Below are 13180 nucleotides of genomic sequence, written 5' to 3' on the forward strand. Positions count from 1 at the left end.
TTTGCCACTGAGCTACATCCCCAGCCTTTTCATTTATTTATTTATTCATTCATTCATTCATTCATTTTTATTTTGAGTCAGGGTCTCACTAAGTTGCTGAGGCTGGACTCAAACTTATGATCCTCCTACCTCAGCCTCACAAGCTGCTGGGATTATAGGCATGCACTATTGTACCTAACCAAAACTTTATTTTTAAAAATAGATATTTGGTCAGATTTGTGTCCCCGAACCATAATTTTCTAATCTGTACTAGACTCAAAAATTAGAAATGTAGTCCCTTCATGTTAAGGCCCTGGGCACTGGACAGTGTCTATTGGTCTGACAGATGCCTTCCAAGATCTTTACTTGCCACCTTCTGAAATGTTCCTGATTAGGATAATGATAGATTCTCAGTGTATAATGTGGGTGCTGTAATGTGATAATTTATCTAGGATTTAAGCGTTGCATTAGGTAATAAATAATATGCAGGACATTAAAAGTAGATGCAGGAATAGTTACATTAATAAATTATTCATTTGAAACAATTGAGTATAATATATTTAAATAACCTGACTTTGGTATAATCTGCCCTTCTGTAATTTTTTCACTTACACTCAAGGTATATTTATGCCCAATCATCATCTTTGTCCCAGTCTGACTTTCTCATAAATAAAACTTAAAGCTGAAGGTAGATGCTAGCAGCTTGACAGTCTTTTGCAACCCAAGCATGGTGCGTGAAACAGATTCATTTGAGTAATGTATCATGTTTTAAGTGAATTTTATGTGGTTCCTATATAGTTCCCCTTTTTGGTTTTATGATAGCTAGTGTTAATAATAAATAAGCAAAATCAAGTTTTATGACTTGTGCTTGATAATTTTCTACTTAACATTATTTGAAATAAAAAGCTATCAGTGTCTTCCACCTTCACCAAAGATATTTAAAAATCTCAAAAAAAAAAAAAAAAAACGGTTTTTGGGGGGCGGTTGGGGTGGTAATCCCTCAGTGGTAGACCAATCAGTGGGTTTGATTCCCAGCACTAAAAGAGGGTTGGGGGAGAGAAAGGGAAAAGGAAGAGAAGGAAAGGGAAACAAAATGGAAAAGGAAAAATTTCCAAGTTGGCTCCATTTTGTAGATTTCCAATGAAAATTTTTCTGCTAAAAATGAATATATACTAAGTATATATTGTGAATGAAAAACTCTTTTTAGGCATTAATTATTTAAAAATAAATAAAACATGGCCCTTGTCTTTAAGATGCTTGTGATCAAAAGATCAAATTTTACCTTTGGAATTCTTAATTTTTTGTGATGAGTAAATGTTCTCCTCTAGGCACATAATATAATACGCAGGGAATGCTTTTTAAATTAAGGGTATAAAAATAACTACTCTAATGCAATTTTATGTATCTAAAATAGGGAACATATCGCTAATGACTTCCTCTTCTAAACTGAACTTTTCCATTTTCTCTGGTTGTTCAAACCATCAAAATATATGTTAACTTGCTTCCTTTGTGTAAGAACTGATTTATTTGTCCCATTTTCCCCCTCAGTTATACAGATAATTCCTAGTTAAACACAAATGAGTATTTTTACTTTATAAAAATACTTACATATATATTTTTTTATTTTAAAAGAAGAAAAGGAAGGAAGGGAAGAAAGAAAGGAAGAGAAAGAGGCAGAGGGCTGGGGTTGTGGCTCAGCAGAAGATAGCTTGCTTAGCAAGTGTGAGGTGCTGGCTTTGATACTCAGCACCACATAAAAATAAGTAAAATAAAGGTATTGTGTCCAACTACAACTAAAAAATGTATATTTTTTTTAAAAAAAAAGCAGAGAGAGGAAAAGGAAGAGGAGAAGAAAAGAGAAAGAAAAGAAGGTAGGGATAGAGAGGAAATTCATCCATCAGCACTAACTCTACATTATCCTAGGATGGCCTAATTAAAAACACACAGCCATGGTCCTTATGTGACAAAAGTATGGAAAGCAAAAATATAGAGGAAAAAGTTACAGTTTCGTTGATATTAAAGTGTTTAACAGTGCTGGGTAGAGTGCCACACACCTGTAATCCCAGTGGCTTGGGAGGCTAAGTCAGGAGGATTGCAAGTTCAAAGCCACCCTCAGCAACTTAGGAAGGCCCTAAGCAATTTACTGAGACTCTATCTCAAATTTAAAACTTTTTTGAAGGGGAGAGGGGGAGTTGGGAGTGTGCTTCAGTGATTGAGCACCCCTGAGTTCAATCCCTGGTACTCACCCCAAATTATAACATGTAATAGTGATAATGTTCCCATTATAAATTTTTCATACTAAAGTGATCTTCAAGAATTACAACTATTTTTCACTATGTTACCATCATCTTTTTCCCAGCCACCTTTATATCTTTCTTGCATTGTCAACAGCTTCCCAACTGATCTCCCAGTTTTCTTTCAGTTACTTTTTAACTATAGTAAGATCCTTTTAAAATCTGTCAATTCATATCTTCCTCTGCTTAAAATCTTCCAGTAGCTTTCCTTATCATTGTAAAACCAAAATCCTTGAAGTGGCTTACAGATCTGTCCCCATGGTACCTCTCAGACCTCATCTTCTACCAGTCTACCCCTCCCTCACTCCACTTCAGCCCCACTGAGCTCTTACTGCTCCTCAAAGATAGCAAGCACACAGACCAGCCTCAGGGCCTTTGCATTTATTTGCTGTTGTATCTGTTGGAATGCACTTCCCTTAGTATCTACATCTCTAGTTTTCTCTTTGCTCATATATGACTTTATCAGTGGGGATCTTTGTAAAATAGTAATATGCCCACTAGCGCCCCCTACCTTGCCTTCTGTATTTTTCTCTGTGGTACTTAATACCATCTGATGTGTCCTAATTTGTTTATCTTTGTTGTTTATTGATATAATCTACAGCACCAAGATACATAATAGATGTTCAATAACTATTGAATAAGTGAACAAATTCAAATAATTAGTACTGGAGTCATGGCTCTTCTTTATTCCTGGCATGCTCAGTTGACTCTGAGAAGGTTTAAGGTGTATACTAAATAATCTGAATTATTTTCAAGAGAACAAGAACTATAGGTTAGTGTTTTAACCCTTGTATTATAAAACATGTTAAACCTTGTAAAAACTGTTCAGTGACAAAGATCACTGAAGTTATTCCTATTTACACAAAGGTAGACTGTCCTTCAGGTATATTAGAACTAGGAGGGTATGCATTTGATTTCTAATATGAGATCTTAGCATTAGAAAATTGTGTTCTTATAGTCATATGATCTTTATTCCAATTTTAACAATAGTAACAGTTTTATTCCTTTTACTCGCCTAGTCATTTTTATGTGACTCTTTCTCCCCTTTATTCTTGCACCCTGTATACTTTCCAGGCTACCTGTTCATTGCAGACACTTTTGTTTATAATCCATATCAGTCTCTTTTATGCTCTACCATATTCTCCAGCCAAAAGGTACAAAGAAGTAAGTCATAGGCTCAGCATCTTTATTAAATGATAGTACAAGAGCCCTAACTTCCTTATTTAGTTGGGCTCCCTTATTTATGTTCACTTCATAACTTTATATTGCCTGTTAAAAATTATAATACAGCCATCTCTCTGTAGGGACTTACTTCTCTTTTTGAAAGACTTGGCCACAAATATTTGATCTTCCAGATGATGCCATTTTAAATATAAAAATGTCTGACCCTCACATCAAATTTTACATTAAATAGATGTCATTATAAAAATATAATTTAAGGTGGATATAGATACTGAGTATCATCTATGTCAGTAGGTCACAGCTCTTAATCTTAAAAATAGTATATAACTAGATTTAAAATATTTCAGAAAACCTAATGAATTGTGTAGTTTACTAAAATAAAAATTCTACCCACGTGGGCTGGGGTTATGGCTCAGTGGTAGAGTGTTTACCTAGCACATGCAAGGTGCTGGGTTCGATCCTCAGCACCACATAAAATAAATAAATGAAATAAAGGTATAAAAAATTTTTTTAAAAATTACACATGGTAACTATAAAATCCTATTTCTTTCACTGGAATTATTTTATGTCCACGTAGTAATACTTCATTTCCATTTTTAATCAAAATTCTGAAAGACATCCATCACTTTTAAGTTTTTTTATTTTTATAACAGGGACAATTTTTTACTATAACTCAATATAAAAGAGTTTTAAAAACAAAAATCTTACAAATTTGAAATTCAGAGTTTGGGAGTCAGTAGATAGTAAAAGGTTTCGTGATAAAATGGGTAGAAAATCTTCAGTATAGTTTAATATCTGCATTTTGCAAAAATGATTCAGTAGCCTAACCTGAGTTCTCATGAGAACTCCTAAGAGTCAACACTGAAACCTGAATCCCTGTCAACTGACTCCTAGTCCAGTGTTCTTTTTGCATTGCACCATATAATTCCATAATTTTCTGGAACCTAAGCAACCTATCTTATCTTCTCTACTGAATCTACATGTGATATAGATACACAGAACAAGTAGTTTAACAGATTTCTTCCAAGGTTTTTATTTCCCCCTCAGGACTGAGAATTGAATGCAGGACCCTACACAAGTTTTACCATTGAGCCATACCCCCAAGCTATTTAGTTTAATTTGGATTTGTTTTTGTTTTTGAGACAAGATCTCACTAAGTTGATGAGGCTGCCTTCTTAACTTTTCAATCATCCTGCCTCAGCTTCCTGAGTATCTGGGATTCAGACCTGTGGCCCCATGCCTGGCTTCATCCAAATTTTATGTCTGTTTCCAAGTCTGTCTTGTAAGAGACCATTGTCATGGTTAGCATTTTGCTTTTACTGGTGATGCATATTTAATATTAGTCAAATAGTATTTGTTTTGCTTTTTACATGTTAAAAAGGCATTTTCACCATTTTTATCTCCTCCCCTATTTATCATACTCTTCTCAGATGCATTTTCAAAATGAAGTATTCTGTGGGTTTTGTTGAGAGTAGTCACCAGAACTAAGAAATTATTCTTTTAAGTTGGTCCTTTCATAATTTTAGCCTGTACATGATTTCTTTTAGTAAATATGGCAAATTTAGGTTTGCTTTGTTACTAGATCATTACATAAGTGAGGCAGGAAATTTTGGAAGATTTTCAATATTATTCAGTGGGGAAAAGTATTAAAAATTACCACCACTAGCAAGAATTTTTTACTGAAACAAAAATATAGATAGTGGACCAGAAATAACTTAATATGTAAGTTATTTATTGCTTTGGATTGCAGATTCTTGAAATGATACTGGGCTAGGATGCAAATGTTACTTCTGGACTCTAAAATTAAGTTTAAAATGAAATAGAATATCTTGGTGCTATTTCATTTCTCATAATTTGGAAGAATCTGGCATTTTCCAGCTCAGAAGGAAAGGAATTGAGCTGACCAAAATAGTATACAACAATAGCAGAAAAAAGGATAACACTTTTTTTAAGAGAGCTATCTCAATCCAAAACTGTTTTCACAGAAATCACTTACCTTTATAGATGATTTAAAATAGCTTTGTTTGCTTACAGTTTTTGTTGCTGTTGTTAGATTCAGAAGTGCTGGTTTATTGAGTTTAGAAAACTGCAAGCCCTCTTGAGTGTGTGTGTATGTGTTTACATATATAAACACACACACACACACACACACACACACACACCCAGTAGGAGTCCTGTGATTATAGAGCCATCTGCAGGAAAATTATCAAGTTGCAACATAGTTAATGATTCTTTTACAGTGTTATTTCAAGAGGTAAATGAGAAGTGACAAACTGCAATTCATGTGGGGAAAGAAATGGCCAACCAAGAAATATAGGATTTACTAGGGCAGAGGGACCTGCTCTTTACTAAAAATAAATGTTTTAAAAAATTGCTTTGTCATAAGGGTTTGTGATCAGAAGAAACGTGATTTGCTTTAGATTTTACATATTCTTAGTAATGGTAATTCAATCTCATTGTAGTGCTTTTTAAGACCTTTGCATGATTTGTCAGTTGTAGTGTTAATGTCAGTGTATTTATTTACCTTAGAAAGAGAGTTATTTGCTTTCTTTTCCAGGAGATTTAGTTGTTTTTAAACATCTTCATTATAGTAATATGGTTGGCAAAGGAAGAATTAATCAAGTGTTCTTTTGCCCTAAAAATGCAGGTTATATAGTTGATTGTTTCCATCAATCAACTTATACAGATGGGTGTTTTATGTTTTGTTAATCATTATTAAACATTTGTAAAACTCAAGTTAGACTTGAGATATTTGTAAAGAAATGATACACAATCGGATGTCCTGTGTCTAAGACAGATGCTGATATGTGAATTTTATCATGTGTCTTTGTTCTGCTTTAAGAAATGGTCTTGGAATCATTTTTGTTTTGGTGGTGGTATTGGGGATGGAACAGAAGGCCTTGGGAATTTTACCACTGAGCTATACCCCGCAGCCATGGGAAATATATTTTTATGTGTGTGTGTTAATATTCCTCATTCATTGAGAGGGATATGTTATTTCTCTTGAATTTTATATTCTTATTTTCTTTGTTATAAAGTTAAATTTCTAAAATATGAAAATATCAAACCAACTTCTTCAACACTTAGGAATGATCTTATTTACAAAGTAGCATATACTAGAAAATTCCATACTATAATGTTCAGATATAAAGCCTGGAAGTTTGATATCTGACTGGGTGTTTGATTTAGTTGGCAGTGCTAACTAAAAATCTGCCCAATTAGGAGCTAAGAGGAGGAGGCATTGGGGAAGAACAGTCTTTTGCTTTGCATATAGATCCTACCACTTACTATCGTCTTTCATTTGTCCTCACCCCTACCTCCCTTGCCACCAATAATTTATTATTAACTGAGCTTCATCCTTTAGGGATGAAATATAGAGTTCATTTGTAGAATTAATCATACTTGAACTTTGGCTTCACGTATCACTCTGACATTATGTTTTCTAAGAATTGATTCACTTAGAAATAATGTTAACTTTCATGAGGACTTCTGAGTAGATCTTATATTTACTTTTCTCAGCCATATTATCTGGCTTTTGGGGACAGTGTGGAATGTTGCTTGCTTTAGAAGAATGTACAATAATATTAAACTATTAATAGGACTTAGTTAATTAATTCAGTGTATATAATTCAGTTCAATTAACTTTTTTATTTTATTTTTTATATTTTTTATTTGATTGATTGATTGATTGATTGATGCTGGGAATTGAACCCAGGACCTCACGTAAGCTAGACAAGCACTCCATGCCTAAGTCACCCAAAGTGGCCTCAAAACTTGCCATCCTCTGCCTCAGCCTTCTGAGTAGCTGAGATTACAGGCATGTGCCAACAACATTCCTGACTCAATTAAATTTTTCTTTGGAAAACTGTTTAGAATTTTATGTCACTTGAAAAATTCTTGCTTTAAGGATAGTTTTAAAAGTTTATAATTATTATAGTGATCAAATCATCAGGGATAAAGATGAGCTAAATTAAATAGATTAAAATACAACATAGGTAATTCCAAGAAATTTTGCTTGACTCTCCAAAGAAAATCTGAAAAATAAGAAGGGAGTTTTTTCAGAGAAGCCTAAAATATAAATAGAAGTTTCCAGAAAGTCCATACCATAGTATACTTTTTGAAAACAAAGTCCATTGTACAATATACCATTTTCTTAACCAGTTTAGGTCTGTGATTGATGATTATTAGAGCAAGAACCATCAACTCAGAAAACATTTTAGGAGAAAGCATATTTTAAAAATTGGTGGGCTGGGGTTGTGGCTCACTGGTAGCATGTGTAAGGCACTGGGTTCAATTCTCAGCAACACATAAAAACAAATTAAAAAAATAAAGGTCCATTGACAACTTAAAAAAATTTTTTTTAAATTGGTAAAATGTACTAATCCTTAAACCAGGAATCATCAGTTTGTTAATAGAAGATGTAAGACTCCAAGTCTCATTTTTTCAAGATTCTCTGACATGTTCATTAATCATGTTGCCTCTGTATATAACAATGCTAGTCTTGCTATAAAACTTAGGTTATTGGACTAGATGATGTGAATGTTGAGTCCCATCACATAATCTCAGAGTAACGCATAAGTGATTATGTAGAATTGTGGATGGAAACAATTCAGAATAAAAAGTGCATGACAGGGAGCTGGGGTTGTGGCTCAGTGGTAGAGTGCTTGCCTGGCATGTGTGAGGCACTGGGTTCGATTCTCAGCACCACATATAAACAAATGATCAAAATAAAGGCCCATTTAAAAAAATAAAGGAATCACTTAAAAAAAAAAAAAAGAAGTGCATGACAGTACAGAGCCTCTGTGCAGACTGCACGCCTGTCTGAAATCAGGTTTAAAAATTGGCCCTGTCTCCAGCTGACTCGTTTTGTCAGACTGAGTCACAGGATTAACCCTTGACATGTTCCTCTAAAAAAAAAAAAAAAAGAAAAGAAAGGAAAAAAAAGCAAGATTAAACAACTGCATTGACTAGAGCAGCACTTGATACATCTATATGCATTTTTTTCTGTAATATGATTCTCTTTAGGGGGAAAATTGTTCTGCAGCTGTTGCATAGATGAGTTTTTTAAAAAATATTTTTGAGAAAAAGAAAAAAGACTTTGTCATAGAAGATAAATTTTATAATTGTGATAAAGCAAATGACTGCACATCAGCCAGTTTTAGTTTCCTGTGGGTAAGAGCCTACTTCAAAGAGGTAGAATTTGGAATGACCAACTTAAAACACATTGCCATAGCGTATGCATAGAATCTAGGAATATTTTACTTAAATTATCATCAGTCTTCTTGATGATTTACTGTTTTTGAGAAATGAATATAATATAGACACAAATATAGATAAAGCATTTTTTGAATACCTGCATCTACTGTTAATTTAGGCATTTATGTATACCAAATGACCATGGGGTGGATTGGAAGGAAGGTCTTACCTACACATGTATAGAGTTTATACTTGCTTTTGAGAGAAGGAATGGAAGGTAAAAGCAAAAGTTTCTAGTTAGTTACTCAATTGTTTAGAAACAGTTGTTTCCCCTTCAGTTTCAGGTTTAACAGTGAATCTTACCCAGTTGTGTTTGTCTTTACTCTAATCTGAATTATCTTTTACCTGAATGTTTGTTTATTCCCTTCAGATTATAATGGAATTTGCCTCCAAAATAAAGTACTGATGAGGAAATGTTAAATTTTTCATTATGCCTTAATAGCCACTATTGCATAATTGAATTTACATTATGCTTTTTTTAAAAAACAACGTAGTAGTCTCTGTTTTTGTGAAGCACCAGAGAAAAAAGAGTAACTGTTATAGGTGAATTTTTTAACCAGTATGAAAAAGTTTTCTCTTGTAAGAGCAATAATTATACAAAGAAAATGTTGAACTATTGTTAGTACATTGTGGCTCCCTCTTTCTTCCTTTTCAATCTCTATTGAAAAGTAAATTATTTTTAATAATTAATAGAAGAGGAATTTTTATTTTAAATGGTTAATTTTCCTTCTTTTTTTTTTTCCTGTTAAAAAGTAGCCATTTTGTCAATAGAGAAAGACTGTCTATGAAAGACTAAAATTTACTTGAATGGTTTTAAGACATGGTATTGTTAATTGTAAATCAACGCTTTTTACACAGTTCTCCAAGGATTGAAATGGGTCTTTGTGATCTCTCAGGAGGGAGGAAGTTACACACCACTCTGCAGACTGGCATTTTAATAGTCTGCTGTACAGTGATGTTCTTTTGCAGCTGCTGCTTAGCCTTTTCTATATCTGGAGAGTGTAGGGAGGTTTTATTGTTGTTTCAATACCATCAGCTTTTAAAACATTGTGAAGTTAGCTGGCCTTATTGTCTGATTCAGTTTTATTACTATGATTTGATCAATATGTTTCATAAGGATAGGTGCTTCTTTATATAATATTCATAGAATATTTCATAGATTTCTCTTATGTGAAAGTTGCCTTTTAAAAAAGTGATGTGCCCCTTTTTGCAGCTTGTGAGCTCTCCTTTGATTAACACAGTTCTGTTAGAATCTATGAGGCACAGGGAGAAGAGATAGTACAGAGGTTTTGACAGGAAGTAAGATCAAAGAAAAGTTGCTATTCTGTTTTCTGGGTTAGAATCCACACCAAAAGATAAATTGGAAAAATTTTAAATAGCAAAATGTGTTTATATGAGAGAATATATATTTGAAGACAGTGTTTAAAACCTTTTGACTTTGAAGTATCATAATGAGTTAGAAAAATCTATGAGACATTTCTTCCCACACTAATTATTTTTTGTTTCTGAGAAATTTGGACATCACCATAAAATATGAATATAATGTGTTCCTTTAGAACAGTAATAAGCCTAGAGAGGGGAAAGACTTCTAGGAAACCTCATTTAGTTTATTAGGTGGAGTGCACATTTTGTCTGTGCACACACCAGCTTTTTATATTCTTATATAAGGGGAAACAAAACTTTCTTTTTCCTATTTAATTATGAATTTTATAATACATATTAGATGTTCTAGAAGACTGCATTCCTTTATAAATTTTCCATTGGTAGTGTTTATGAGAAATTCAAGGAGCTTTATAACTGAAAAATCTATATTATTAAATGTTTCCATTTTAAAGACAGGTAATTTATAATAATTTTTCTAATTTTTAGAATAAACTTTTTAATGAAATATGTTCCTCTGAAAAATTTTCAATATAATGTTTATAACTTAGAAAAAAAACAACATGGCTTATTCTAGCTAGTTAATAGGTACTGGACAGTTTGCTTTCTCCAGGAAGTGATTTTGTACAGGCTTAACTGCCTGGATCCTTCTTGTTACATATGATTCAGTGTTTCCAATTCCTGATTACTTGATCATGTGTTTATCAAAAGTTGGAAGCAACTTTAGACCATGCCAGATGGTAATGTTGCTGGAGGTGTAGCAAGCAAGGTTTCCCTGCCACAAGTGCTCTAATTTAATTAAACTAAAAACAGATTAGCAAAAGATCTGTCCCGTTGCCTTCCTTTGTGTATGCCTCTGTGTGTGTGTGTGTGTGTGTGTGTGTGTGTGTGTGTGTGTGTAGATATATACTTATGTGATAGAATTAGTAATTCCTTGGGATATTTATCTTTAGGGCACAATATCTCTTTTTTTATTTAGAATTTATAAGGGAAATTTGGGATGTTTTTAATACCCCAAAGTTTGTCTTATTGGTATCCTCCACCAGTGCAGGGACTTGATGGAAATTGAAAGAGGTTACTTACAGCATAAGCCCTCCCTCTGTGTACTCTGAGTTGGTTCAGCCCTATTTTGCATAAGTTCCTTTTGAGTAGATCCATGTGTGGATGCATACTACTGAAGACTTACTCTGTTTGCCTGAGTGGATGAATGTCTTGGAGAGAAGCTGTGTGCTTTAGCTGCAAACAGTAACATTTTCAAAATCAACATGTATTGTGCTTATCCTGTCCCTGGAATGGGCAGCAATTCTTTGATGTATTACTATAATGGGAAAACGGTAAGCCTTTTTCTTTGTTCATAGCTTCTGACTTGTTTAATGGAAAGCAGTGTAGTTTAATTGCTTTTAAGTAAAACCTGTGAGATTATGTTTTATTCTTTTCTGTAGTAAATTAGATTATGTATTTATTTGTAAAGTCATATATCTTCTACAGTTAACTCAAAGTTTTTGACTTTTATTTTTAAAATAGTGCAGAAAATAAACTTGAATTTGTTCGTTATTTTTAGCCTAATGTCTTTACTAGAAATGAGCTTGAAAGTACATTTGTTTTGATTTTTTTTTGATATATTGTAAACATGAAATCACTATATGATATATATATATATATATACACACAAATATTTATTGAGTATTATTTGATGCTTTATAGATAGAAGGAAAAGATGAAAGTCATCATGGATATTCATAAAAATAACAAGTATGAAGCTCTGGGAATGATTAGGGAAGCAGTCAGCTAGTGAGGGCCGTATTTCCTGTTTGGAGTTTCAGGTCCAGAGCCTGACTTTTCTGGGAGACCATCTGTTTCTAATCATACTCAAATTTTGACCCTGTGCAGATTCATAAAATAAATCACTATCTTTAAAAGAATGCATTTTAACATTTTCTGAAAAAATATATTCCTGGTCGATTCATACCACATGGTTGGGTGTTTTTAAATAATACTATTCTGTATTGCTAAACAAGATTTTTCTGGTCTTTAAATTAGTTAATTAATATTAACTAGAATGTTTCTGCAAAAAAATATCTTTAAAGCCAAAGTATTTTGTATATTCTAAAAAGAAACAACTTTTCTGAGAGACTTAATAGGAGTTAATCTTTGTTAAGTGCTTAATAAACATTATAAAGATATTGTATTAATGAATATCAATCTTGATTTGTGTCAGAAATTCATATTTTTCTTTTCAGTCTTTCCCCCCAAAAAAACAAATTTTCTCCATAGACATCTTAAGAAAAATTCGTAACGTTGTTTTAGTGATTTGGGGGGAGGCATTTTGATATTAATGTTTGAAGTTTGAAAAAATTGTGATTACATTTGCCTAAAATAAGAATAAAATCATATATAATCGTCCTTTTCCTTTTTACCTCTGAGAACTATTAATAAAAGCACTTTTCATTTGCCAACTGCTTTGGTGTAATGTCCCTTTGGATTCAGCCAGTGTTTGGTTTATGAACTTTTGGGTAAGCTTTCTTAATAGAGGATAGTTAGCCAAAATATCTTCAAGTTTATTCAAAATATGTGTTCAGGTTGCCATATAAAGCACAGCTTTAGAGAATGTGAGGGATAGATTTAGATGGGTAATTTAAGTGAAATTACTTGATCTATAATAATTTCCTTGCCACCTGCCTTTCAGATGTGAAAATATTTTTCTCTTGTGTCGGAGTCTAAATAAAACAGTCTGTTTGAAAGTAGTATGTGAATGTGTGTGTGAAAGAGAGCATGCTCACATGCAAGCATGCACGCACACACGCACACACGTTTAAGTTTAGTAAAGTTAATTATGCAGGACCCCAGAAGCAAAGAGACTATAACTCAAAATTGTGTTTAGATTTTATTCTTTCAAGAGCACAGATCTCTCTATTACAACATTTCTCTTTGTTCTACACTGAGAGGCGGGTGGTGAGAACAGCTTTGATGGTATTAAGTATTTCCAGGCTTATGGTAGATGTTATAACTGGTATAGTAGAGAAGTGTGGCTTGAAAATTGATAGCTTATGCCCGATACAGGTCAAAGGTGACTTATATGTTCTTGAAAA

At 33.1% G+C, this 13180-nt stretch overlaps 1 protein-coding gene across 7 annotated transcripts in view; it reads left to right on the plus strand.

The window, feature by feature from the left end:
• Tcf12 (transcription factor 12) overlaps positions 1-13180 on the plus strand; it is a 356155-nt gene that overhangs the window by 277165 nt on the left and 65810 nt on the right. For 2 of the 7 annotated variants that reach the window (XM_026384779.2, XM_026384780.2), the window contains exon 1: positions 11297-11425. The exons of the other annotated variants lie outside the window; for them this stretch is intronic. In XM_026384779.2, the coding sequence (XP_026240564.1) occupies positions 11357-11425 (69 nt within the window). In that variant the 5' untranslated portion in view covers positions 11297-11356. Of the gene's footprint in view, positions 1-11296; positions 11426-13180 lie in introns of those variants that run through there. 7 annotated transcript variants of the gene reach the window in all.

This window comes from Urocitellus parryii, chromosome 6 (genome assembly GCF_045843805.1).
Source record: "Urocitellus parryii isolate mUroPar1 chromosome 6, mUroPar1.hap1, whole genome shotgun sequence".
NCBI classification, from domain to species: Eukaryota; Metazoa; Chordata; class Mammalia; order Rodentia; family Sciuridae; genus Urocitellus; species Urocitellus parryii.